Genomic DNA, 25,034 nt, shown 5'->3' on the forward strand with positions numbered 1-25,034 from the left:
GTGGAGATAAGTAAAAGTTAGTATGTTAGATAATAAGTACTTTGGAGAATGTTAAGCGGAGAAAGAATAGAGATTTTTTGTGTGTCTGTGTTTAAGCTAAGTAGGGCTCTTGAAATTGGAAATAAGATGGCTAGGAAGGAAGAAGGCCCCATAAAATTACAATTCAGCAAAGATCTGAACGAGATGAGAGCAAGCCATAACAGTAGCTGGGGTAAGAACATTACAGGCTCTTTTAGGAAACAAGTACAAGGTTCTGAGGTGAGAATATGCTGGTATGTTTGAAAATTGCAGGGAGGCCAGTCTAGCTGGTATGGACACAAGATGAAGAGAGAGTAGTAGGATGTGTGATTAGAGAGGAAATGGAATGCTAGGTACTGTAGGGCCTTGTAAGCCACCATGTAAGATCGTGAAATGCATCAATGGAAAGCTTGGAGCAGAAAAGGGACGTGGTCTAGCTGAGGTTTTTTTTTTTTTTTTTTTTTTTTTTTGTAGCTGAGGTTTTAAAGTGTTCTTTTAGCCATCTGTATTTGAAATGGCTTTCGTAATAAGGTAAGAGATGAGAGTGGTTTGGATCAGGTAATGAGAAGTTATATCTTGAATTTGGAGGCAGTAGGATCTGCTGTAAGTTTGGAAGAGAATAGTCATGGGTGATTCCCAGTGTTTGGCCTGACCAACTGGAAAGGTGGAGTTGTCATACTGAGACGGGGGTAACTACAAAAAGAGCAGGAGTTTGGCATTCATTCATATTCATTCTCTGTGTCATGTGCACACACACCCCTTTCTCTAGGATTGGCACTGAGAACTACAAATTCTCAAAAATTCTCTTCGAAACTTCATCTTTGCCAATCTATTTACAAGCAGCCTCAGGTCCACTTGAACCTATTCATTAGCTAGCAGAGTGTTCAGTGGATTAAAGACAGATATCTTAAAAAAAAAAAAAAAACAAAGAAAACCCAGCCATCTTCTTTGTTAAACAGCACAAAGAATTTGCCAACATGTTGATCCTTTAATAATATCTTCCCTCTTTCCCACTTAAAGGTAGTGGTTGTAAATAGCAATTTTTTGCTTGTTTTAGCAGGTGGATTTTTTTTTTTTCCTGCCTGTGTGGCTCAGCGGTTGAGCGCCTGCTTTCTGCCCAGGGCATGATCCTGGAGTCCTAGGATCGAGTCCCACATCAGGCTCCCTGCACGCAGCCTGCTTCTCCCTCTGCCTATGTCTCTGCCTCTCTCTCTCTCTGTGTCTCATGAATAAATAAATGAAATCTTTAAAGAAAAAAAAAAGATTTTTTTTCCAACTAAGACCTATAGTTGACACTCTAAACAATGAAAGTCTGTTGCATCCCTAGCTAGTTCCTAATGCCTCTTTTCATTGTTCACTGTAGTAGAGTTTTGATATTACCACATCTGGTTTCAGATTCCTATTTTTTAATAAGATTTTATTTATTTATTTACAGAGACAGAGCACAAACGCGGGAGTGGAAGGGAGAGGGAGAAGCAGGCTCCCCGCATAACATCTCTGCTCCATTCTAGCACCCTGGGATCATGACCTGAGACAAAAACAGACAGTTAACCAACTGTACCATCCAGGCACCCCTCCTTTTTTTTTTTTTTTTTAAGGTTTTATTTTTAAGTAATCTCTGCACTCAATATGGGGCTCCAGTTCACGCCACCAAGATCAAGAGTTGCATGCTCTAGCAATTGAGCCAGCCAGGCGCCCCTGGTTGCAGATTCTGATTCCCATATTTTCCAGCTAGTTTTGAGTTGTAGAGAGTTTATAACAAATGTCTTCTTTGTATCCCTTCTGAGGGTTGGAGCGTTTGCTTATGTGTATATATCATCTTTTCTGTGGATACTATGTTTGTATTTGCATCCACAATCTGAAACTGCTCTAGAATGTTTACTCAAAAGAACAGGGTCATCTCTCTTGTTCTCTCTGTATCCCTAGTGCCTAGCACTTAGGTTCTCAATAAGTATTTGTTGAATGAATGAATGAATGTTCAGAAAAGGGCCTTCTGGGGACACCCTAATCTGGAAATGACATCTCTTCTACCTCCCCCTCTACCCCCCCCCTTTGTTTTAATCACTTCGTGTGCCTAAAGTGTAGTTGTCCAGCATTGTAGATTCTCTATGCACACTTGCAGTGTGAATCATACTCATCAGCTCATTGCTGCTGGAGAAACCTCTTAAATGAAACTGACACTAGATAAACGTTGTAAGGCTGGGATGCAGAAAAAAGATCCAGAAGGGTTACAGGGAGAAATTGTTGGTTCCTTTCTACAACAGGTGGGGTGGAGATGAAAAAAAAGATACTTTTGCTGAAAAATCGTTAAAGTATGATAAGATTGGGATTGTCTGCCGTTTCTCTATACCTGCATTAGTTAGCATGAAATTGTAGAGAATTTTAGAGAAGTAGGGTCAAAACCAGAACTCCTATTTCCTTATTCTCAATCCAATGCTCTATGCTACAGGAGAGGCAATTAAGGGATAAGGAATGAGAGCTGGGTTCAAATTCACCTCCCTTTTCCATTTACTAGATAGAGAGGCCCATTCTGTTCCTCGGTTATCTTATCCGTAAGATGGAGATAACAGCCTCGGCCTCTCAGGGTTTGCTCTGAAAATCAAGTGTTTAAATATGAAACTTCCCAGACTCCGTAAATACTCGTTTCAATAAATGACCTGCTCACTAAAGAAAATTACAGCCTTTTCCTGTATAAACAGTAGGAATCAACTGTACAGTGACCTTCCGGCCTCTGTATGTCTGAGTTTTTGCAGCCGCGGGGCCGGGGTGGTCGGGGGAGTAGCCGCCTCGGACCACGCAGCGGCCAAGCGCAGCCCGAAAACCAGCAACGCCGCGCTGGCGAGTCCCGCGGTGCGCGCGTGCGCGCACCGGGGGGGCGGAGTCACTGGCTGACGGACAGGTCGTTTTAGCCACCCCGGCCGCGCTGTCTCTAGCGCCCCGCCCCCTCAGGCGTGATAGGTAGCGGGCCTCGACCAATGGTGACGCACAGCCGTGGGCACCGTAACCAATCAGGGGTTGGGAGCCTGGAAAGGAGCGGGGCCGAGTTAGAAGCGGCTGGCGCGGCCAGAGGGCTGAGCGGCGCGGCGCGGCGCGGCGGCAGAGGTAAGATGGCGGCGGGGCTTCCTCTCGCTTCTGCAGTTAGGCAGCCGCTTCGCCCCTCGTGCCGTCTCCGAGCTGCTGCTTTGTTTCAGCCAGCGTCGAGGTTGCTCTCTTCCTATAGGCTCCCAGAAGCCAGATTCTCCCGTGCCTGGAGCCAGAGGACAAAATGGCGCTTGCACGGGCGGCCGGGGACGGGCAGGGCCCAGCCGTGAGCTCTGAGGCGGCCGGGACAAAGGCGGCGTGCGGGGAGGCGGAGGCCGGGCGCGGTGCTGCGGCGTGGCCGGCGCTCCCTCCTCGTGCGGCGGCAGTGCGAGACTGGGAGGCGCGCGACGCGCGGGTGGTCCGGGTGGGGGAGAAGTTGCCGTGAGACTAATGGCTGCGAGGAGGGGGGCGGGGGGCGGGGACCTACGGAGGGAGACTTGGGCCAGCCCTTTGGAAACTACCCGCGCGGGCAGCCCGGATGTTGTGCAGCAGGAATTTTCGGGAGGGCTAAGGGCTTTCTGATCTTTTGTGTGACCCTGCAGGTTTTGGTATGAATAGGATTCGGATCCACGTCTTGCCGACCAATCGGGGGAGGATCACCCCAGTGCCCAGGTCTCAGGAGCCCCTGTCTTGTTCATTCACTCATCGCCCATGCTCGCAGCCTCGTCTGGAAGGGCAGGAGTTTTGCATTAAGCATATCCTAGAAGACAAGAATGCACCCTTCAAGCAGTGCAGTTATATATCGACGAAGAATGGAAAAAGATGTCCCAGTGCTGCTCCAAAGCCCGAGAAGAAAGATGGGTATATATTTATATATATATATATGTACAGATCATTTATGTCGTGTGTACTTTGAGTTTTAAAGGGAGGAGGGGGGTGGGTGGGATGAGGTATATCGTGAGGTTGTGAATAGCTGGAGTTTTATTTTTTTTTTTATTTTTTATTTTTTAAATTTTTTTTTTAATTTTATTTATTTATGATAGTCACAGAGAGAGAGAGAGAGAGAGGCAGAGACATAGGCAGAGGGAGAAGCAGACTCCATGCACCGGGAGCCCGACGTGGGATTCGATCCCGGGTCTCCAGGATCGCGCCCTGGGCCAAAGGCAGGCGCTAAACCGCTGCACCACCCAGGGATCCCCATAGCTGGAGTTTTAATGTTGAAAACTGGAAAGAGGGCCACTGACTTCATTCCTTTTAGACCTTTTCTTTTGTCTGTAAAATAAGGGGATATTCTAGATTATTCTTACCCACCCACCCCCCCCTCCCCCGGGGTCCCCTGGCTCTTTGGGTCATGACCCTGAGCCTCCTTAAGCTGTGTATACGTGTATTCTTCTGGGAGAGGCTTTGTGGCTTTCATCATAGAAGCAAAAGTATTCACGCAGAAACAGAATTTGGCTAGTTAACTCTGCATGTGTAGTTTGGTTTTGAAATTGTGCCCCACGTCTTATTACCCACAGTGGATTGATAGCTGAAGTAAAATACAGAGTTGCCAGAACCAGTTTTGAGAGATGAAAGTGGATCTCTTTGATTTGTTCTAAGATGATGTCAGCATTTTTTATAGTTGAAATGTTTGGTTTGATGAATGAAGCACCAGGTTATGCTGCCTGCATTTCTGCTTGGTAATATATAATGAGCTGACCTTGGGCCGGTTAAATTGCTCTGCCTCACTGGCCTTTTTAATTTATAAATGAAGGTAATGCTCATTTTAATTTTTTTTAAAAGATTTTCTTTATTCATGAGAGAGAGAGAGAGAGGCAGAGACACCGGCAGAGGGAGAAGCAGGCCCCATGGAGGGAGCCTGATGTGGGACTCAGTCCTGGGACTTCAGGATCAGGCCCTGGGCTGAAGGCAGGCGCTAAACCACTGAGCCACCTGGGCTGCCCTCATTTTAATTTCCTAAGAATGATCTAAAGATTAGTGACTAAGAAAATGGTTGAACTCTTTGAAGAAGAAGGGACTGGAGTATAAATGTTAATATTTTTGTCTCCTTAGGGTGTCTTTCTGTGCTGAACATGCCCGTAGGAATGCCCTGGCACTTCATGCTCAAATGAAGAAGACCAATTCAGGGCCTATGGGTGAAACACTCTTGTGCCAGCTGAGTTCTTACGCTAAGACAGAGCTGGGGTCTCAGACTCCAGAAAGTAGCCGCAGTGAAGCCAGCCGAATTCTGGGTAAGGATCTTCTCCTAGAATGAAAAAGGAAAAAGTAAGTTAAAGAACTTGTTTTGGGTAGCACAGTGCCTTGTGAATATACATGGCATGTGATAATAATGTAATTCATTGACAGTTTGGTGAGAATTCCAGGATTGCTGTGTTCACCAGTTCTTTTCAGTTTGAAGTAGTGTGTGCTTGGGTTTATTTTTCTGAGTTTTTGATGATTTCCTTCATTGTTGTTTATGCTTGTCTTTGTGAGGCAAGGTAATTTCAGGAAGCAAGAATAATTTTGAGTTGACCTTTCTGCCCTTTTGAGGGCAAGGTTACCTTATTTATGTTTTAAGTAATCTTACCTGGGTTGTATTTTTTCAAGCCAATTTTATTTGTCAGTGCCTTTGTACTAAGTTGTTGGGGCTTTTTTTGTTTGTTTTCTTAAACGTTAAGGTTTGGGTTGATGTGTTAAGTAATCTAGTTTTGTGTGGTGGAGTTACGGAGGTGGGAAGTCTTAATGGCTGCTCTCCCTTCCTTGCCTCAGATGAAGACAGCTGGAGTGATGGGGAGCAGGAACCCATTACTGTGGATCAGACATGGAGAGGTGACCCTGACAGTGAAGCTGATAGCATAGACAGTGATCAAGAAGATCCCCTAAAGTAAGTTGTAACTCCACATAAGGCTTTAAAATTTTTTTGTAGTTAGAATGTGGACTGTAGTAATGCATGCAATTAATAGATTAATAACCTAGGAGGGGTGAAGAGAGTTTAGCTATTTTGTGAGCAGTAATAGCTTCTGTATTTTAAAGTGTCCTGTCCTGGTTCACCACCATCTTGCTGCAGGGCAAGATTTTATTCTGTTTTGGAAGTCTTGTAATTTGGAAAAATTTTTGGATATCAAATTCTACACATGAAAAAGCCTAGGGGAGAAAATAGGAACTGTCTTGGACATAATGGGAGGTTGGTTGAGAAATGCTTAAATCCGTTGGAGAAGAGGAAATTGATATAAATGGATTCCTGGCTTAAGCCTCAGGAACAATAATGTGATTGTATTTGAATAACTACTTTTTTTTTTTTTTTTGCAAAGTTACATTTTATGAGGGTTTTTTTTTTCTAGTAGGAAAAAAAAAGATGTTCAAGAGTTTCCTTGGTTTCATGCCTAAGAAAGAGAAACTGATTTAGAAACCTAGAAGTGACTAATCAGTCTAATTATATCTTAACTAAGATTCTGCTCTTCACTTAGTTCATGATCACCTTAAGAGTTGTAGAAAAAAAAAAAAAACCGTTGCTACTCACTGCCTTCTATTTCTGTCTCATGGTTTGGGTTTAGTTTAGTTTTTTCTTTTTTTGTTTTCTTCATTCTTTTTGACTACTGTCTTTTGAGAAACATTTCGCATTGACAGCATACAAGTATAGTAAATAGGTAATGAATTTCTAGTCTTTTTACAAAATCGTTTAGGTTTACATTTGCTAAGTAGAATAATTTCATCTGTTTTTCTTGAGTAATGTCAGTTACTCAGTTCAAACAATGAGTGTCAGTTCAAACAATCTTGTTTGGAAAGTTTCATCTAAGTAGTTTGAAAGTTCATTAACTGGCAGGATTCTTTCTCAGCAGTAATTTTATACCATTCTTTTTTTTTTCCTCTCCCATTGTGGTTCTGAAAGAAAAAAAAAAAGCCAGACTTGCTGCTTTGAAGAGGTGTATGCTCTGTAGGGTCACAAAGTGACTGTCCTTTGGTGTGGTAAATACTCAGCTTTGAAGGTCCAGAAACTTGATTTTTGTCAGTAGTAATCTACAGTGGATCAGTCTCTGGGGGACACATTTATGCTAGTGTAACTTAAAAATACCAGTTAATTTTATGAGATGTATAAATGTTAAAAGGACTAGATACTTGATGTCAGTGTCTCCTAAAAGGAACATTCAAAGGGGAAAATAAAATAGGCAACTAAATATAAGGCTTTCCTAATTCCCCTATGAGATTATCCAAAAAAAATTTTGGCCTTCTAAAATATTTGCATTTTTAGGGATGTCAGTAGAGTTGTTAAATATCTTATAATACTAAAGTTTTTTTTTTTTTTTTTTAAGATTTTATTTATTCATGAGAGAGAGAGAGAGAGGCAGACATAGGCAGAGGGAAAAGCAGGCTCCATGCAGGGAGCCCTATGTGGGACTTGATCCCAGGACTCTGGGATCATGCCCTGAGCCAAAGGCAGATGCTCAACCGCTGAACCACCCAGGCGTCCCTGATACTAAATTTGTTAATATGTTTCCATATTGCTGATGTCTTAAATTTAATAAAAGTTTCTTTATTTAATGAAATTCTTTTAATTTCATTTCTGGTGCCAGTGTTTTGTCACTAGGACCATTTTTTTTGAATCATTAACAATTTAACAGCGTATGTTTTCTTTACTTGCTTGTTTCAGAAGGGTGCTTTTTGTATTATTTATGATGCTGTCATTAGATTTTATCCTAACTAGAATTAGTATTAGTGTAGTTTCTTTCCCCTCTTGTAGGTATGTATATGTGATTTTCCTCAAAGTAACCATTTACTTAATTGTTTTTATTTGTTAAAGATTTTATTCATTCATTCATTCATTCATTTATTCATGAGAGATACAGAGAAAGAGGCAGACACACAGGCAGAGGGAGAAGCAGGCTCCCTGCAGAGAGTCTGATGTGGGACTTGATCCTATGATCCCAGGATCATGACCTGAGCCACTCAAGCGTCCCAGAATGTATTTTAAATTAGAAACTGAAATCACTGTCTTTTGTACTTCAACTAAAATAGGTTAAGGTATAAATGCTACTAAGTTGAATACTTTTAAGCTGTTCTGATAGCTTTAATTTCTTCACAATTAAATTATGAAACTGGGATAAGATTGTAGATTAATAAAAACTTTGAGTGTTCCATGTCTTCACTTCTTAAACATAATGCAGGTAACTGGGGAAAATAATGAAACCTCTTGCCTTCATCATGTTGTGAGATCACAAATTAGTATCCATACTTGGGGATTTTATTATTTTGTTTTTTAATAACTTTTTTTTTGTTTTTTAATAACTTGAATGCTGTATGTAAAAACATTCCTATTTAATAAGGTGATGGTCTCTGTGCTGACTTACTGTTAAATAAGAAACTTAAATCTCTTCTCTACCCTTTTCTGCGTTTAAGCTGTGGTTTTATTTTTGTGTTTTCTTATGTTTTTGCTTAACTCTGTTTTATTCCAGACATGCTGGTGTCTACACAGCAGAAGAAGTTGCCCTGATTATGCGTGAAAAGCTAATTCGTTTGCAGTCTTTGTACATTGATCAGTTTAAACGACTTCAGCATCTGCTCAAAGAGAAGAAGCGACGTTACTTACATAATCGCAAAGTGGAACATGAAGCTCTAGGCAAGTGTTCTTTTTTTAAAAAGATTTTATTTATTTATTCATGAGAGACACAGAGAGAGAGAGAGGCAGAAACACAGGCAGAGGGAGAAGCAGGCTCCGTGCAGGGAGTCCGATGTGGGACTCGATTCTGGAACTCCAGGATCACGCCCTAGGCCGAAGGTAGGCACTAAACCACTGAGCCACCCAGGGATCCCATCTAGGCAAGTTTTAATGTTAGTCCCAACAAGCTGTTGTGGCTTCAAAATGTGTATTTGGTAGTAGTTAGATTTATTTCTGTCTTGGTACCTGGAGTGAAGGAGAATTTGCTTTTGAAAGTGGCTATCTTATGGCCAGAGTTTTCTCTGTTTATTTCTTGTTAATTGGGGAAGCCATCCTTTATTGGTTGCTTGGCACGTAAATCTTGACTGTTGTGACTCACCAGGTAGTAGTCTCCTGACTGGCCCAGAGGGACTTTTGGCCAAAGAACGAGAGAACTTAAAGCGTCTAAAATGTCTTCGGCGGTATCGTCAGCGCTATGGAGTGGAAGCCTTATTACATAGGCAGCTGAAGGAGCGCAGAATGCTGGCTACAGATGGTGCTGCCCAACAGGTAATTTGTGTTTATATCTGTAAGGGGTATATATTTGCTTTGTTTACAAGTTAGAGTAATAGTCAAAACATTGTACAGTCTTGGATCGGAAATCTGACTTAATTGCACGTGGGGTAAATTGAAAAGAACACTTACGTGGAAGTCCAGAGACGTGAATTGTAGTCTTAGTTCTCTCTCTTTTTTTTTTTTTAGTTCTCTTTTGACCAGTTCTGTGTCTGCACTGTTAACTTCTTTGGGCCTCTGTTCTCTGTAAATTTACAGGTTGCCATAGATTTCTAAGTTCTTTGGTTCAGAAATTCTTCAGTTCAGAAATAGGGACTGGTTAAAGCGTAAGTTGCTTGGGAAACTTGTTTTAGAAGATGAGAGGATAGGTAGAATAATAGGAGCAAAGAATGTCAGGAGCTAAGTTGATAGGAAGCAGAGGTGTTTTTTTTTTTTGTTTTTTTTTTTTAAGATTTTATTTATTTACTCATGAGAGAGAGAGTGAGGCAGAAACATAGGCAGAGGGAGAAGCAGGCTCCCCATAGGGAGCCTGATACAGGACTCAATCCTGGGACTCCAGGATCATGCCCTGAGCTGAAGGCAGAAGCTCAACCACTGTGCCACCTAGGCTTCCCAGAAGCAGAGTTAAGTGATCATTCTTAAATTTGTTTTTTTAAGCCCTTGGTCTCTGCTTAATTTTTAAAAATAATTTATTTATTTATTTATTTATCTATCTATCTATCTATCTATCTATCTATCTATCTATCTATCTATTTATTTTAGAGAGTGAGCAGGAGGGTCGGGGAGGGGCAGCAGGAGAGGGAGAGAGAATCTTAAGTAGACTCTGCACCTAGCATAGATCCTGATGCAGGGTTTGATCTCATGGCCCTGAGATCACAACCTGAGCCAAAACCAAGAGTTGGATTCCTAACTAGCTGTACCACCGAGGCACCTGGAATAATTCCATTTTTATCTGTTTTGTTTGTTAGGGCTCCACTTAAAATTGCAATTTACAAAAGGGTTTTGCTAGGGGCACCTGGCTGGTTCAGTCTATAGATCATGCAACTCTTGATCTTGAGGTTTTGAGTTCAAGCCCTAAAAAATTGTCACTAAAAGACAAAATAGTTTGGAAATCATTAAGCTTATCACCCACTTATATGGAGAGGTGTTTTGTATTAGGGTTGACACATTATTTGGACATGAGGTTTTAATTTTTTTCCTTTTGTGTAGTATTGGTGAGTGAACTTGTCAAATGTTGAGTTTTTTAGCCTTTAAGGACATACATTTCTTATTAGTAAATATCACAGGTATTTGGTTGTGTTTTCTTTAAGATTTATTTATTTTAGGGAGCTTGTGTGTAAGTGGGGGAGGGGCAAAGGGAACCTTCAAGCAGACTTCCGCGGAGCAGGGTGCCCAACACATCTGGATCTCACATCCATGAGATTGTGACCTGAGCTGAAACCAAGAGTTGAATGCTTTAATCATCTGAGCCACTTAGGAGTCCCAGTTGGTTGTATTTTCTTTTGAGGGTTTGTTTGATTTATCTATTTTCTCCATTTTAGGCTCATACAACTCGTTCCAGTCAGAGGTGCTTGGCCTTTGTGGATGATGTTCGTTGTTCCAATCAATCTCTTCCAATGACCAGACACTGCCTTACCCGTATCTTTTTTATTCAGTTCAGTTTGCTAGCTAGATTAAAGGCTGGTGGGAATCTCTGCTAGTTTGCTTAATTGAAGGTCTTTGTTTTCCTTTGGCCCTGAATCAAGGCCAGCAGTTTGCTGAAGCTGTTGGTTTCAAGCAGGAGCCAAAAGAAATGTCTTTCTATGGTCTGTTGGCCATTTCAGAACTTTGGAAATGTAATGGTCAATTCGTTAGAAAGAAACATCTGTGTCATTGGAGATAGGAGTGGGCTAATATTTACTCGTAGTAGATGAATACTGAGATTCCAAAATGTAGAGCTCTCTGATAGAACTTGTTCATTGGAAATACAATACTGTTGAATCCAGTTATCACACACAAAAAATTACTTTGGGTTTCCCGCTAAAATACTATAGGTTCTGAACTGACTTTTCTGTGAGAATTATCCTTCTGTATGGTCAGGGCCCTAATTTGTATATTTAGACTTTATTCAAATTGGAAACTTACTATTTCCAAAAACAATGATTCCACTCTCCCAGTTAGTTTGCCTTTAAACCATCATAGCATCTCTTGATTCTGCTATGAGACCACATTTACTACCAGGTTATAAGACTTCTGAGTTGTTTATTGGATTGTGAAAGTACATCTTTATTATGAATATGAAGAAAGTCACTTTGACAGTAAAAGCACTTGTTGAGTATGAAGATCTTTATTATCTGAAAGGCCTAAATCTTGCTGGATATCATTTGCCTGGCAAGAGATAAGAAATATTTGGAAATGAAGTGTATCTTCTTTAATAGGAAAAGAAGGAGAACCTTCTCTTGGTCTTCTGAGAGGAAAAAATTTTTTTCTGTTCTGTTTGTTGAATATTTTACCATTTTACTACTTTTTGTAATAAATGGTAAAAGATTGCTGTCCCTAATATACAAAATACTTGTGTGAGGTAATTAAAAATTAAAAATAAATGCTGAAAATATATAATTGGGCATTGGTAGACAGATTTAAAAGTAGAAGTGGTAATTAAAAGTATTTATCTTTACTTTACATATGTGAAATAGGAAATAAGGAAATTTTTAGTCTATGAGTTTGATACTTGTATATATATATTTAATGAATGAGTAAATTTCAGGTTGGTGAAATTGTAGTGAAATGGTCCTTCCAGCTACTGCCAGTGGGAAGACCAAGTGGTGCAAGCTTTTTAGAAAGCAGGTTGACAGTATTTATATTGTTTGATAATGATCATGTTACCTTGGAATTTAAGAAGATAGTCAAATGTAGACCAATATTTTTATATGAAATTCTTTTAAACGGAGACAGCCTTAAAATTTTCAGAAATGGGGTGGGTATAGAGAAGAAAATTATGATACAATATGGAATATGTTTAGGCAGTAAACATTAGATTTAACAAAATTTATGAATGACAGAAAAATGTATGATAATGACAAAAATAAGGTATGGAATTACATAAAATCAGATACTGAGAGGGAAAGTAAAAGAGGTGGACTACTTTTGGATGGTGGGGTTATTAATGCCCTTTATTCCTCTGCCCTGTACTTTTCAGGTTTTCTTCAGTGAGCTTGATTTACTTTATAAGTCAAAAAATCTCAATTTACAAATATTTTTTTTTTCAATTTACAAATATTAAGGAGTATTTTAGATTTATAGTATTATATTCAAATAGTTTATTAGAATATTTTTAAAAGCAAAGTTGAAATGTATTTGAAAAGAGAAGGGAAGTATGATTTTTTTGTTTTATGTTTTTTTTCCTTTCCACTCCATAGTTGCTTAAGTCACTTACCCTTCCTTAAGTCCTTATCCCAGAGAAACATGCGACTGCCATTGGTGACCTGTTAACTCTTTACTCTGGTCTAATGGAGACAGCACTGGACTGAAAGTGAAGGACCCAGACTCTAGTTGTAGGTCAACCATTCCCTTCTCTTTGTCTCTCTTGTTCCCATTGTAAAGGAAAGGGGGTGGAGGAGGATGGGGGGGAGGGTTTTTCCAGAATATTGTATTAAATAAGAGACTTGTTAAAGTCCTTTGAATTCTATGAAAAAAGTTCTGATTAAAACAATTTAATGGAATGATTTTTAAGTATTCATATTGAGTAAGATTGGGCATTGGAGACTTTAGATTTTTTTAAGCACACAGAATGCACATCTGGTTATTCCCGTAGGATTCATGTGTTCATTTGTTCATTTTCATTCAGTAAATACTGTTTAATTTGTACTATTCACTGTTCCTTTAGAGTAGTAGTTCTCATCTGGGGAACCATTTATATCCCCATTTGGCAACGTGAGGAGACAGTTTTGCTTGTTTATAACTTGGGTGAGAGTGCTACTGACATCTAGTGGGTAGAGGCCAGGAATGCCACTAACCATCCTATAATGCACAGGACAGTCAGTAATATCAGTAGTATCATGGTTGTGAAACTCTGCCTTAAGAGTTTAGCAGTTTCCAAGAATTGATTGAGACAAATGGCTTTATTCAAGAAGTTTTATTTGTTTTAAAAATAAGGGCAGCCCGAGTGGCTCAGCGGTTGAGCGCCTGCCTTCAGCCTAGGTCCTGATCCTGGAGACCCGGGATCGAGTCCCACGTCAGGCTCCCTGCGTGGAGCCTGCCTGTGTGTGTGTGTGTGTGTGTGTGTGTGTGTGTGTGTGTGTTTGTGTCTCTAATGAATAAATAAATAAAATCTTTGGGATCCCTGGGTGGCTCAGCAGTTTAGCGCCTGACTTTGGCCCAGGGCGTGGTCCTGGAGTCCTGGGATCGGGTCCCATGTCGGGCTCCCTGCATGGAGCCTGCTTCTCCCTCTGTCTGTGTCTCTGTCTCTCATGAATAAATAAAATCTCTTAAAAAAAAAATAAAATGTATGCTTGACTTTTCAATTTTTAGAAATTACCTTAAAATTTGGGAGAAAATTACCCATAATTCTATAATCCTGGGTACAGTTTATAGAAAATTGTTGCTTTCTGGTTTAAAAGTAAGCTGACATTTGGGATGCCTGGGTGGGTCAGCAGTTGTGGGTGTCTGCCTTCGGCTCAGGGCATGATCCTGGAGTCCCGGGATCTTTTTTTTTTTTTATGATGGGCACACAGTGAGAGAGAGAGAGAGAGAGAGAGAGGCAGAGACACAGGCAGAGGGAGAAGCAGGCTCCATGCACCAGGAGCCCGACGTGGGATTCGATCCCGGGTCTCCAGGATCGCGCCCTGGGCCAAAGGCAGGCGCCAAACCGCTGCGCCACCCAGGGATCCCATTTTTTTGTTCTTTTTTTTTTTTTTATTTAGGAGTCCCGGGATCGAGTCCCATATCCGGCTCCCTGCGTGGAGCCTGCTTCTTCCTCTGCCTATGTCTCTGCCTCTCTCTCTGTGTCTATCATGAATAAATAAGTAAAATCTTTAAGAAGAAAAAAATAAATGTAAGCTGATATTTGAAATAACAGTTGTCTGTTAATCTAGGGGGAAAAACAGTTTAGATTACATGGTATCACTTGAATAAAACCCATTTAATGGAGTAACTTGAACCAAATTTTGTGGTTTTATCTAATCATTCTAATTATGATTCATCCTACAGAGAGCTTTTTTGCCATCTTGGAAATTAGCCTTTAACTATTTTACCCTTAATAGAAGTTGTTACTGCTCTTGGAGTGTTCCTGGAGTACTTCCTTTCCAGGGACCTCATAAGCAAAATTATCTTCATCTCTTTCTGTTTGGGGCCAGGACAAATTCCCTGCACTGGTAGTCCTACCCCCCCAAAAAGTAAAGGGACATGGAAATTTATTTATTTATTGTCTGTCTATTACTGGAGCTTTTATTTTCCTGAGTTCTCTGCTGCTTTAAACGTAAATATTTTGGGAACAAGATTCAAAAAGTTTTTGCAGTCTTTTTGCCAATCTACTTACCAGAGTTCTTGGAAGGGTTTGGTAGCACTTCTTTGCCATAGCAGTTTTCTTCTGAGTAGGTATAGTTTCATAGGATTGTTATTGCTATTTGCTTAGCAGTGTTCTCAAACTCCTAAGTGAGAACAAGATTGGTGTCTCTAGTTTAAATGACTGGGATCCTGAAGCGTAGGTTAGGGACTTGATTTAAATTACTGGTAGAGCTAGAATTAGATGCTAGTGAATGATACTTATTTTGAGAAGAACTTTAAAAATTGCTAACTGTGCTTGCTTGGTTCTGTTTCAAATGTAACCCATTGTCTTCTGTAGTGCAGACCTTGAGTTTTACATGGCCGACAGCCCTTCTATTTTGTGCCTCCAATAGATCCATTTTATTTCCCTTGACCATTTTTCTACAGATATTTGTCAGGACACGAATCAGGTTCTCTTCAAATGCTGCCAGGGGTCTGAAGAGGTACCCTGCAACAAACCAGTTCCTGTAAGCCTCTCTGAGGATCCCTGCTGCCCACTGCATTTCCAGTTGCCTCCTCAGATGTATAAGCCCGAGCAGGTACTGTCTGTGCCAGACGATCTGGAAGCCGGCCCCATGGATCTGTACTTGAGTGCTGCCGAGCTTCAGCCCACTGAGAGTTTACCTCTGGAGTTCAGTGATGTAAGTTAGAGAAGCTCTGCTCTGGTTGGCCCTTCAGGCAAGGCCTTATTTATTAATGGTGAGACTAGGTTAGTCTTTTGTGGCTGGGAGACTTGATACCAAGTTTTTGAAATGATACATGTATGGTTGTATTTGACGTTAGCATATTGATTTAGAGAGTTAAAATGGCAGGAGTTTATCTGAGGGAATAAAAAGGGAATTAAATTGTAAACTATGGGAAGTTAGAAAATCAAGATTATGGTTGGACTTGGTGTGGCCAGGAAGTCTGGTACCATCCACAAGGTAAGTGATTCACTAGAATCTTAATAATACAAGTGAATTCTGATACCTACTCTTGACAGTTGTAAGCTTATGTTTTTGCTCTGTAGTAGTAAAGATTTCATTTTCAGGGTAAGGTGCCCACAGGAAATGACTCTAAACTTAACTCTGGCTATTCACTTTTATTTTTGATACATTATTACAGATTCTGTTGTGAATGGACTAGAACAACAGTGATCTCTTTTTAAGTATTTACAGTCTTCTAAGTATGTACACTACTTTTTTAAGCTTATTCCTCAATTGGTCCCAGCCCATGAACCCATCTCTGATTTTATTGTTCCCCTAATTAGCACTACCCCTACTATGTGACTCAGGGATCAGTTGACTGACTTACCATCTCTATCTTAGCAAGTTACTTAATATTTAGTGTTCTGGATAAAGGTTTTCATTATTTGTTCTGAAGATAAGTCTTCTGAATTTCATAATAAAGGTGTGTTGTATATAACCATGACATGTGTAATGGGACAAATCTAAATGGAAAATTGAATATAGGTTGCAAGATTGTTTGCTAAGGGTAGAAGCAAAGTTTGGGTGACTTCAAAGATATTGCTTGCTAAGAAGGATATATCCGGACAGAGTAATATCTGAAAAAGAAAGGTAGTATTAAGAATAAACTGATTCCATTTTTTTTCATAATCCCCATCCCCTTCTTTGCTTAATGTATGATTTACAGGCTATTTTTGGTTTTTATTACTTCATTTATAATAAAATTATAATTTTTATTATCCTGATTTTAATTGCTTTTTTAAAAATTTCTTTCACACAGATTTTATAGAATGTGAAAACTAGAAAGGGACCTCCTTATATACTTTAGTGCTTCCCAAGTTTTTGCAGTGAGATTTTGTTGAAGAGCGTAAATGAATAGATAGCTCTGGATTGATAAGGACAGAGTTTTGTCCACTTCCCTTCATTTTAAATGTGAAGAATATACAGAGAAGTGCTATCTTCTTTTTTTTTTTTTTTTGAACTTTTAATAACATGAGCAACTTTATAAGGTCTAAAAATTAACCTAATAAGCATTACATCACCAGATTCCTTTTGCATATTAATATGCATATATGGAAATAGCACGTGTTAATGTAGGCATATTAGGTTAGTAACTTTTATTTCATCTGATAATTTCTTAGAGCCATTTCATTTTTGCTTTTCCCCTTTCACCTGTTTTTTGCCATATTGCTCTTTGGAGAATTTTTACACAAAATTATAGAGATTGTAAGATTCATGATGATAGGTGAAACTGACAGTTAAGGAATCTTAATTTTAAAAATATTTAGGGGGCACCCCGGGTGGCTCAGCAGTTTAGCGCCGCCTTCAGCCCAGGGTGTGATCCTGGAGACCCAGGATCCAGTCCCACATTGGGCTCCCTACATGGAGCCTGCTTCTCCCTCTGCCTGTGTCTCTGTATCCCCCCCCCCCCATCTCCCATGAATAAATAAAGTCTTTAAAAATAAATAAATAAATAAATATTTAGGAGCTTCTGGATGGCTCAAGTCAGTTAAGGGTCTGACTCTTGATTTTGGCTGAGGTCATGGTCTCAGTCCTGGGATTCCTCTCCCCATTGGGGCTCCATGCTCAGCCTGTAGCCTGTGTAGCCCTCCCTCACTGCCCATCCTCCCACTCATTCTCTCTCTCTCAAATAAAATCTTTAAGAATATTTAAAAACATTGTCAAATCTGTTCATTCTTGTTGCTTAGATTTGATTTTTTTTTTTTTTTTTTTTTAGGGATATGAGAAGTAGCCTTATTTTGGGGATTCCAGTGGGTTTTTAAGATGGACCTTTGATGTTAGAGGTTTAAAAACTATAAATGATCAATTATTTGTACTTGATCATCTATGTTTATATTAATGTACTTTTGATAAATCACATTGGTTATTATAAGTATAGTTTTTAATCTTTGGAGGTAAAATTTCTCTAGAAAATGTTGAAACAAAATCCAGTTTTTGAAAAGAAATTTTGTCCTATAAATTCTGTGTATATTTATTAGTATAAAATTTTGCTGAAAAAAATGATTTCTTAATTGTATGAATTTCACCAGGCAATCTTAGCTTATAACCTACATTCTGCCTTAGATATATTTTTATAGCTTAATAACTTCTGGTAATTTTATCTATGGGAGGACCAGGTATTAGGTATTAATATAGGTTAAAATTCAGTCTCATTCTGGGTATTATACTTGGCTGTTTTCTGTGCTTTGATCCAGGATGTTTGGCAAGCAACAACCTAATACATTAATCCTATTACTTTTTTTGTGTGATTTTTGAAATCAGAACAAAATGTGGATTCTTTATGTCCTGATGGACTTATGTTTCTAAGTATTCTTGTTGTAATAGGCATTTCTGCTGGTTCTTCCTTCCTCTCTTGTTTTAGTTTTAGGTTCCTTTCCCCAATTTTAATTCTTGTAACATACAACATGAGTATGTGAGAAAAGCCTTTTCAATATCTATTTTCTTTAGAAAGCATTTCCATACCATTGTTATCTTGAGATTTGGAAACTTTATGCCTTACCACTTAAATGAGTTCTTTTGAATTCCAAGATAATTATTTGTATAATTGTGTAAAGTAAAAAAATTGGAGAAAACAGTTCACAGGCTTAACCATGTGAAAATACTGGTTTCTGTTTCTTTTTTTTTTTTTTTTTTCTTTTCTGGTTTCTGTTTCTAATATAGAAGTTTCTAGGAGTACCTAGGTGACTCAGTCATTTGAGTGTTGGACTCTTGGTTTGGCTCAGGTCACAATCTCATGGGTTATGAGATAAAGCCCTAAGTCCAGCTCTGTGCTTAGTGGGGAGTCTGCTTAAAGATTTTCTCCCGCTGCCCCTCTCTCACTCGCGCTCTCCCTAAAGTAAATAAAACATCTAAAAAAATAATTTCTAACAGATCTGAAATCGATGTTACATAGATGATCATATCCTTTTTCTGAATTTCTGCTTAAATTGCGCAGCTTTTAAGTGTAGTACATTCTTAAATCTTTCTTTTTTTTTAAGATTATTTATTTATTTATTCATGAGAACGGGGCCGGGGGGGGGGTGGGGGTGGGCAGAGTCACAGAGGGAGAAGCAGGCTTCATGCAGAGAGCCAGACGTGGGACTCGATCCAGCGATCCAGCATCTCTGCGATCACGCCCTGGGCCGATCCAGTGATCCAGCGTCTCTGCGATCATGTCCTGGGCTGAAGGCAGCACTAAACCGCTGAGCCACCCAGGCTGCCCAGTACATTCTTTTTTTTTTTTTTTAATTTTTTTAACTTTTATTTTTTTTTATTTTTTATTTTTTAATTTTATTTATTTATGATAGTCACACACAGAGAGAGAGAGAGAGGCAGAGACATAGGCAGAGGGAGAAGCAGGCTCCATGCACCGGGAGCCTGACGTGGGATTCGATCCCGGGTCTCCAGGATCGCGCCCTGGGCCAAAGGCAGGCGCCAAACCGCTGCGCCACCCAGGGATCCCTACATTCTTTAATTAATCTCTATCTTAATTATTGTGAAATGTGATTCTTAATGTGGTGATTAGCACACCAAAGAAGGGGAGAGGGTTTCAAACTCTTAGACTTAATTTGGAAGCACTAAGCCTATGGTGAAGCTAGATTACTGGAAACAGCTTCTATAAAGTTAATTGGGCATGGGGGAGTAGAAACCCGTTGTAATTTTCACTCTTGGGAAGGGAGTTTTGCAGTAGACTCTTGGTAGCATGAAAGTCAGTTTGACACACAGAGGCTTTGCAATGCTTTAGGCCCTGAATCAAGACCAGTGGTTTGCTGTAGCTGTTGGTTTCAAACAGGAGCCAAGAGTAATATGTTTCTGTGGTCTGTTAGCCATTCAGCACCCCAATGGGAATGGCTCTTTCAATTAGAAGAACATAGTCTATGGAATATGATGTCCTTTCTTTCCTTTCTCCCTCCCCTCCCTTCCCTCTTTCTTTTTAAAAGAGCAATTGAAGTATGTTTTGTTTAAGAATTAGGAATTTGCTGGGTGGGGATAGGGACTTAAAATAGTATTTCCTTAGCCCACTGTGACTGTTAAGACATTAATCAAGCAATCTCATATTGTCCAATCTTTTTTCAATTTTTTCTTTAGTAAGTTCTGCTCATCGTGGTGCTTGAACTCACAACCCTGAGATCAAGAGTTGCATGCTCTACTGACTGAGCCAGCCAGGCACCCCACATATTGTCCAGTCTTTTAAAGCAGTATTTTATTTTAGCTTGCGATTATGCTGATTGTCCATATTAGATTCACAACTGGCAAACTTAGGTGGTGACTACAGTTAGTTTTAAAAGAAATATACTTTTTTTAATAAAATTTTTTCGTAAAATATTTGTAACATGAAATTTGCTGTTTGAACTGTTTTTAAGTGTACAATTTAGTGGTATTAAGTACATTAACAGTATCGCACAACTGTTACTATTGTCCATCTCTGAAACTTTTGTATCAGCCCTGAGACTCTGCCCATTGAACTATAACTCCGGTTTCCTCTCTCCCTCCAGTCCCTGCTACTATTTTACTTTATGTCTCTGAATTTTTCTATTTGAAAATGCTTTTTCTTTTTCTAAGCTACTATAGTGGTCTGTGTTTTACACTCAGCAGCAAGAAAAAGTTCTTAGTGCTTTTGGATCTTACCTGATTTGTTGGACATTGTGGGGAAATCTTTTTTTTTGATTGAAAGTAGGCAAGGGGGTAAAGGAAATAAGGGAAAATTGCTTTGAGATTTGTTGAAAAATATGCTAGCTTCAGCTTATTGGTTCCCTTGGTATTGCTGATAGGCTTTTTCTCTTTCTTTTCCTAGGACTTGGATGTCGTGGGTGATGGTATGCAGTGCCCTCCTTCACCCTTACTTTTTGATCCTTCTCTAACCCTTGAAGATCATTCAGTCAAAGAAATTGCTGAAGGCCCAGTGGATATTCTGGCAAGTGAAGGACAGCCCCATCCAGGCACAGGTCTCCCTGCTGGCTATGGCTAGCATGTACTCCCAGTGAGTGGGGTTGTCATCACAAGTAGACTATACAGGTGCCCCAGATGGCAGTTCTTCAGATGGGCTCCTAAAGAGAACACCACTAGTCCCAGACTCTCTGAGTAGGACACATGATTTTTTAGTTAACTAGAAGAGGTTAAGATAAAGAATCTACATAAATGGTTCTTTTTAAAGGGAGAGTTTGACACTGGGATTGTTTTCATCATAGAGTAGGGACAAGTAATGTGATTTGGCTTCTTTGAACCTTGGGTGGGGTACCAGTGGCCCTGACTGAAGACTAGCAGTTGTACTATAGCTGTTGGTTTCAAACAGAGGCCCAAAGGACTATCTTCCTCTGATCTGCTGGCTGTTTTGGAACCTCAGCAGTGAATGGCTGTTTCATTGGAAGAAACAATGCACAGCTCTCCCTCCCACTGGGAGGGCCTCAGGAATGCTACAAATAATGACTGCTGACTCCAAGGGTCAGAGATAGTTAAGTATGGGGAAGAGTGACGTCTCAGAGTTTTTAAAATTTCTGCCTTCTTGATGTTGATTAAGTTAGATTCATGTTTCAGACCATAATGAATGGATTTGTAACCAAAGTGACTTTCTTTTAACAGGGCCAGATGCAGATGGCTGGAGATGGGTGCAGATCACAGGGGTCTCGAAATACTGAGAAAGCCTCTGCACCATTGCCTCACAGTGGAGTGGCTACTGCAAATGGGAAGCCAGAACCCTCTTCTATCAGTTGATAGTTTGTTTTCGGAACCATTTGACTTTGGCGGATTTGAATTTTCCATTCTTTAAACAAGTATTTATGATTGTCTCTCACTGAAGGACAACTGACTACGATGGTTGTTTTTCCTCTGGGTTATTGAGTGCTATAGGTAAACAAACCAAATTTGTAGGGGGAGGGACCAATGGTGTCTACAGATTGTGGATGTCTTCCCACTCTGTGCAAGGAAGAGAGAGATAGGTGATTCCTGTTAGAGCTGCTGGGATTGAGTGTTTGGGATTGTGCCTGAGGGGAGAGGCATCTTTGTAATGGGAATACCCAAGTCTTGGAACAAATCCACATAGGTGTTTAGGTAGGAGATGTGTACCCTTGGGATATTAATGGAACCCAGTGTCTGGTTATCTCTATCTAATGGCCTGTGTTTTAGCTTTTCTTTACCTCTCATCTGATTGGTAATCGGAACCTCCCTTCCCCCAGTGAACTCTAACCTATAACCTCTGAGAATAGCCCACACGACTGGACCCTCCTTAACCATCCATCTTGCTTCTAACCTGTGTAAATTTCTGTAGTGGCTCTCTTATGTAAGATACAATAAAAAAATTATTGTATATAATTTCTATTAAATGTTAAAATGTTATGAAAATATAAAGCAATCACTTGAATGCATGTTTTCTTTGTATTTGAATGCGTATATATGTTTTTGGGTTTCTTAGGGAGTTGTTTCTGATGGGAAAGGGAAAAACACAACAGGTAAATTTCCATCCCAAGAAGTAAATACATTTTCAGTAACTTGGTTTGATTAGGAGGATAAGATAAAAACCTGAAAGAAGTAAGAGAAAGGGGTGGAACTACCTTATGAAAGCCTATCGGTTCCAAAAATCCTTTTCATCCTACTTTCTGCCACCTACTCCCACTTCCATTTCTTTCCCCAATTAAATCCGTCTGATTATATCTCAAAATTCTCTAGATCTTGGAACGTATATATGTAAAACTTCCTGAAGTTGGGCCTGATGTTAGATCACAGAGAGAAGCATAAACTGTCAAGATCATTTTGATGGTGAATCTAAAGATAAGGTTAAAATAGAAGTTCACTTACGATTGAGTTACCTATGTTAGAAGTTGTCTCTAATAGGCATAACTTGGAGATATTGTAGATTAGGTTCCAGACCACTGTAGTAAAAACAAATACCTTGATAAAGCGAGTCAGGTGAATTTTCTGCTTTCCCAGTGCATGTAAAACTTACATTTTTACTATACTATAGTCTATTAAGTATGGGATAGCGTTATGTCTTTAAAAAGTGCATACATTGTTTAAAATACTTATCATTCAGAAATGCCCATCATCTGAGCTTTTAGCAAGTCAATCACTGATCATAGGTAACTATAACATATATAATAATGAAATATTGCAAGAATTACAGATGTGACACAGACACAAAGTGAGCAAATGCTTTTGGGAAAATGGTGGCAGTACATTTCCTCAATGCACGGTTCCCACAGACTTTCAATTTGTGAGAAATGCGGTATCTGCAAAGTGTAATAAAGTGAAGCACAGTAAAATGAGGTATGCTTGTAATTGTCCCTTGACCTTTGTCAGTTAAAGTGCTGCCCACTTTTCTTATTTATTAGCCCCATGATCTGTGGCTATTACAAGCTCAATCCTGGCCTGTAGAGAAGGCTCATTGAACTTAGTGGAACTGGTGTCCTTATCTGATGCCTTTGGTGAATAGGAATGTCCTCTGGGCCTCAGCATAATGGACCCATTTTGGCATATTTTTCCCCTGCACCTTTTGATTCCTTCATCTGCCTTTTTCGAGGGCAACTCCAGCATTTTTACTTTGCTGAGTGTTCACCTTTTTTTTCCAGATTTCTGAAAGGCACCTTGGAAGCTAAATTACCCCCATTCCCTGGGCTCCTGGCCAAGGTCTTAAATCCTGAGAACTGAGCACGTGCTCCCAAGTCAGTGACTTATCCAATTTTATGTTCCTTTCCCCTTTATTAAGCACCCTCAAAAATCCAGTTTCAGGGATATTCTGCTACCTTCTACCAGTGTCTGCTGGCTAGTTCTTATGGTTCCTTTGAGGTAAATTTTTTTTTTTTAAGTATTTTATTTATTCCTGAGACAGAGGCAGAGACACAGGCAGAGGGAGAAGCAGGCTCCATGCAGGGAGCCTGACGTGGGACTCGATCCTGGGTCCCCAGGAGCAGGCCCTGGGCTGAAGGCGGCACTAAACCATTGAGCCAGCAGGACTGCCCGTAAAATTTCTTTACTTCCTTATCAGGCTCGATGCATTTCTAGTTGGGGTATGCTGCAATTTAACCCTAGTACAGGCCTACCAGGAAAGAAATGAGGTGGAGGCAGCTTTGTGGGAGGAAGAGGACACGTTTTGTGAGGATGGCCCTCTTTAAGGGAGTCTTCCTGCCTCCATGGGGGAAATGCTAGCTCTTCCTAGGGAGTGATGGGTCACCTCTGCAAACACGGGTCATGGAAGTCTGCAGAGCTGATATTCTTGAGCTTCCACATAGATGTCTTAATACCATACTTAATACCGTACTTATTTTTTTTTTAATTTTTTTTTTTATTTATGATAGAGAGAGAAAGGCAGAGACACAGAGGGAGAAGCAGACTCCATGCACCGGGAGCCCGATGTGGGATTCGATCCCGGGTCTCCAGGATCGCGCCCTGGGCCAAAGGCAGGCACCAAACCGCTGCGCCACCCAGGGATCCCTAATACCATACTTATACATTAATACAATCCAGGTTGTTGCGGTCACGCTCCTGACCTTGGCATCACAGTACCACTTTGAGCATTTAAGCTTCTCTGGAATTCAACTCATTAAATCCTCAGGCTGCTACTTAGCTGTGAGTGCTTGCTGAGTGTTCAGGTGAAAGAGACCTTTTTAAGAAACCCCACTGGCTCTCCTATTTCCACTTTAGCTTTCTAATTTTTTTTCAGCCTGTAATTACTTCTCCAGAAAGTATTCATCATGTAACGAAGTTTTTCCTTTGACCACCATAACCCATTTCCTCCACCCCCACCCCCAGTCTGTGGCAATCCCCAATCTGCTCTCTGTTTCTGTGAATCTGGTTTTTTAAGATTCCATGTGTAGGTGAGATTATACAGTATTTTTTTAAGATTTTAAATTTTTATTTATTAGAGCAAGCATGGGCTTGTGGTAACGAGAGGAGAGGGAGAGGCACTTCCCACTAAGCAGGGAATCTGACGTGAGGCTTGATCCCAGGACCCAAAGATCTTGACCTGAGGCGAAGGCAGACGCTTAACCGATTTAGCCACCCAGGTGACCTTACTGTATTTGTCTTTGGCTTATTTTACTTACCATAATACCTTCTAGGCACATCCATATTGTCCCAAATGGCAGAATTTCCTTTTTCCAGGAAGCCTTGTGACCAGTACATGGTTGGGATAAAGATAGGTTAATGCCTTCAGACTCCAGCAGCCAGAGATGGTATGTACTGGGCAAGAGGTCATAGTCTCAATCTTTGAGATCTAGCTTCCTCTAAGTGGAAAGAATATTTTCTGGATTCCCTGTTCTTTATATTCCTGACACTTTGATGGTCCCTAACTGGCTCAGCTGCCCAGATTTCACAGCCTGCAATGATTGGCCACTTTGGTTGTAACCATGTCA

At 40.1% G+C, this 25,034-nt stretch overlaps 1 protein-coding gene and 3 non-coding genes across 9 annotated transcripts; all 4 read left to right on the plus strand.

Moving 5' to 3' along the window:
• Positions 1 to 2,965: 2,965 nt before the first annotated feature.
• On the plus strand, positions 2,966 to 22,052 carry KANSL2 (KAT8 regulatory NSL complex subunit 2). Of its 6 annotated transcripts, none has more exons than XM_077870259.1 (10): positions 2,966 to 3,120; positions 3,642 to 3,900; positions 5,092 to 5,270; positions 5,788 to 5,902; positions 8,469 to 8,636; positions 9,058 to 9,220; positions 10,765 to 10,861; positions 15,134 to 15,387; positions 20,486 to 20,636; positions 21,271 to 22,052. In XM_077870259.1, exons 1-10 carry the CDS (start codon positions 2,994 to 2,996, stop codon positions 21,324 to 21,326), a joined length of 1,569 nt encoding a protein of 522 aa, XP_077726385.1. In that variant the 5' UTR covers positions 2,966 to 2,993; the 3' UTR covers positions 21,327 to 22,052. The 6 variants fall into 6 exon arrangements, with proteins under 6 accessions (XP_077726385.1, XP_077726387.1, XP_077726386.1 ...); XM_077870261.1 differs by having other exon boundaries at positions 15,134 to 15,285; positions 20,486 to 20,605; XM_077870260.1 differs by having other exon boundaries at positions 20,486 to 20,671; positions 21,271 to 21,412.
• Positions 10,953 to 11,089, plus strand: LOC144297790 (small nucleolar RNA SNORA2/SNORA34 family). Its single transcript, XR_013364652.1, has one exon. It is a non-coding gene; the product is annotated as a small nucleolar RNA SNORA2/SNORA34 family (small nucleolar RNA).
• On the plus strand, positions 19,433 to 19,565 carry LOC144297791 (small nucleolar RNA SNORA2/SNORA34 family). The gene has a single exon (XR_013364653.1). It is a non-coding gene; the product is annotated as a small nucleolar RNA SNORA2/SNORA34 family (small nucleolar RNA).
• On the plus strand, positions 20,932 to 21,067 carry LOC144297792 (small nucleolar RNA SNORA2/SNORA34 family). Its single transcript, XR_013364654.1, has one exon. It is a non-coding gene; the product is annotated as a small nucleolar RNA SNORA2/SNORA34 family (small nucleolar RNA).
• Positions 22,053 to 25,034: the final 2,982 nt, after the last annotated feature.

This window comes from Canis aureus, chromosome 25, assembly GCF_053574225.1.
Source record: "Canis aureus isolate CA01 chromosome 25, VMU_Caureus_v.1.0, whole genome shotgun sequence".
Classification (NCBI taxonomy): domain Eukaryota; kingdom Metazoa; phylum Chordata; class Mammalia; order Carnivora; family Canidae; genus Canis; species Canis aureus.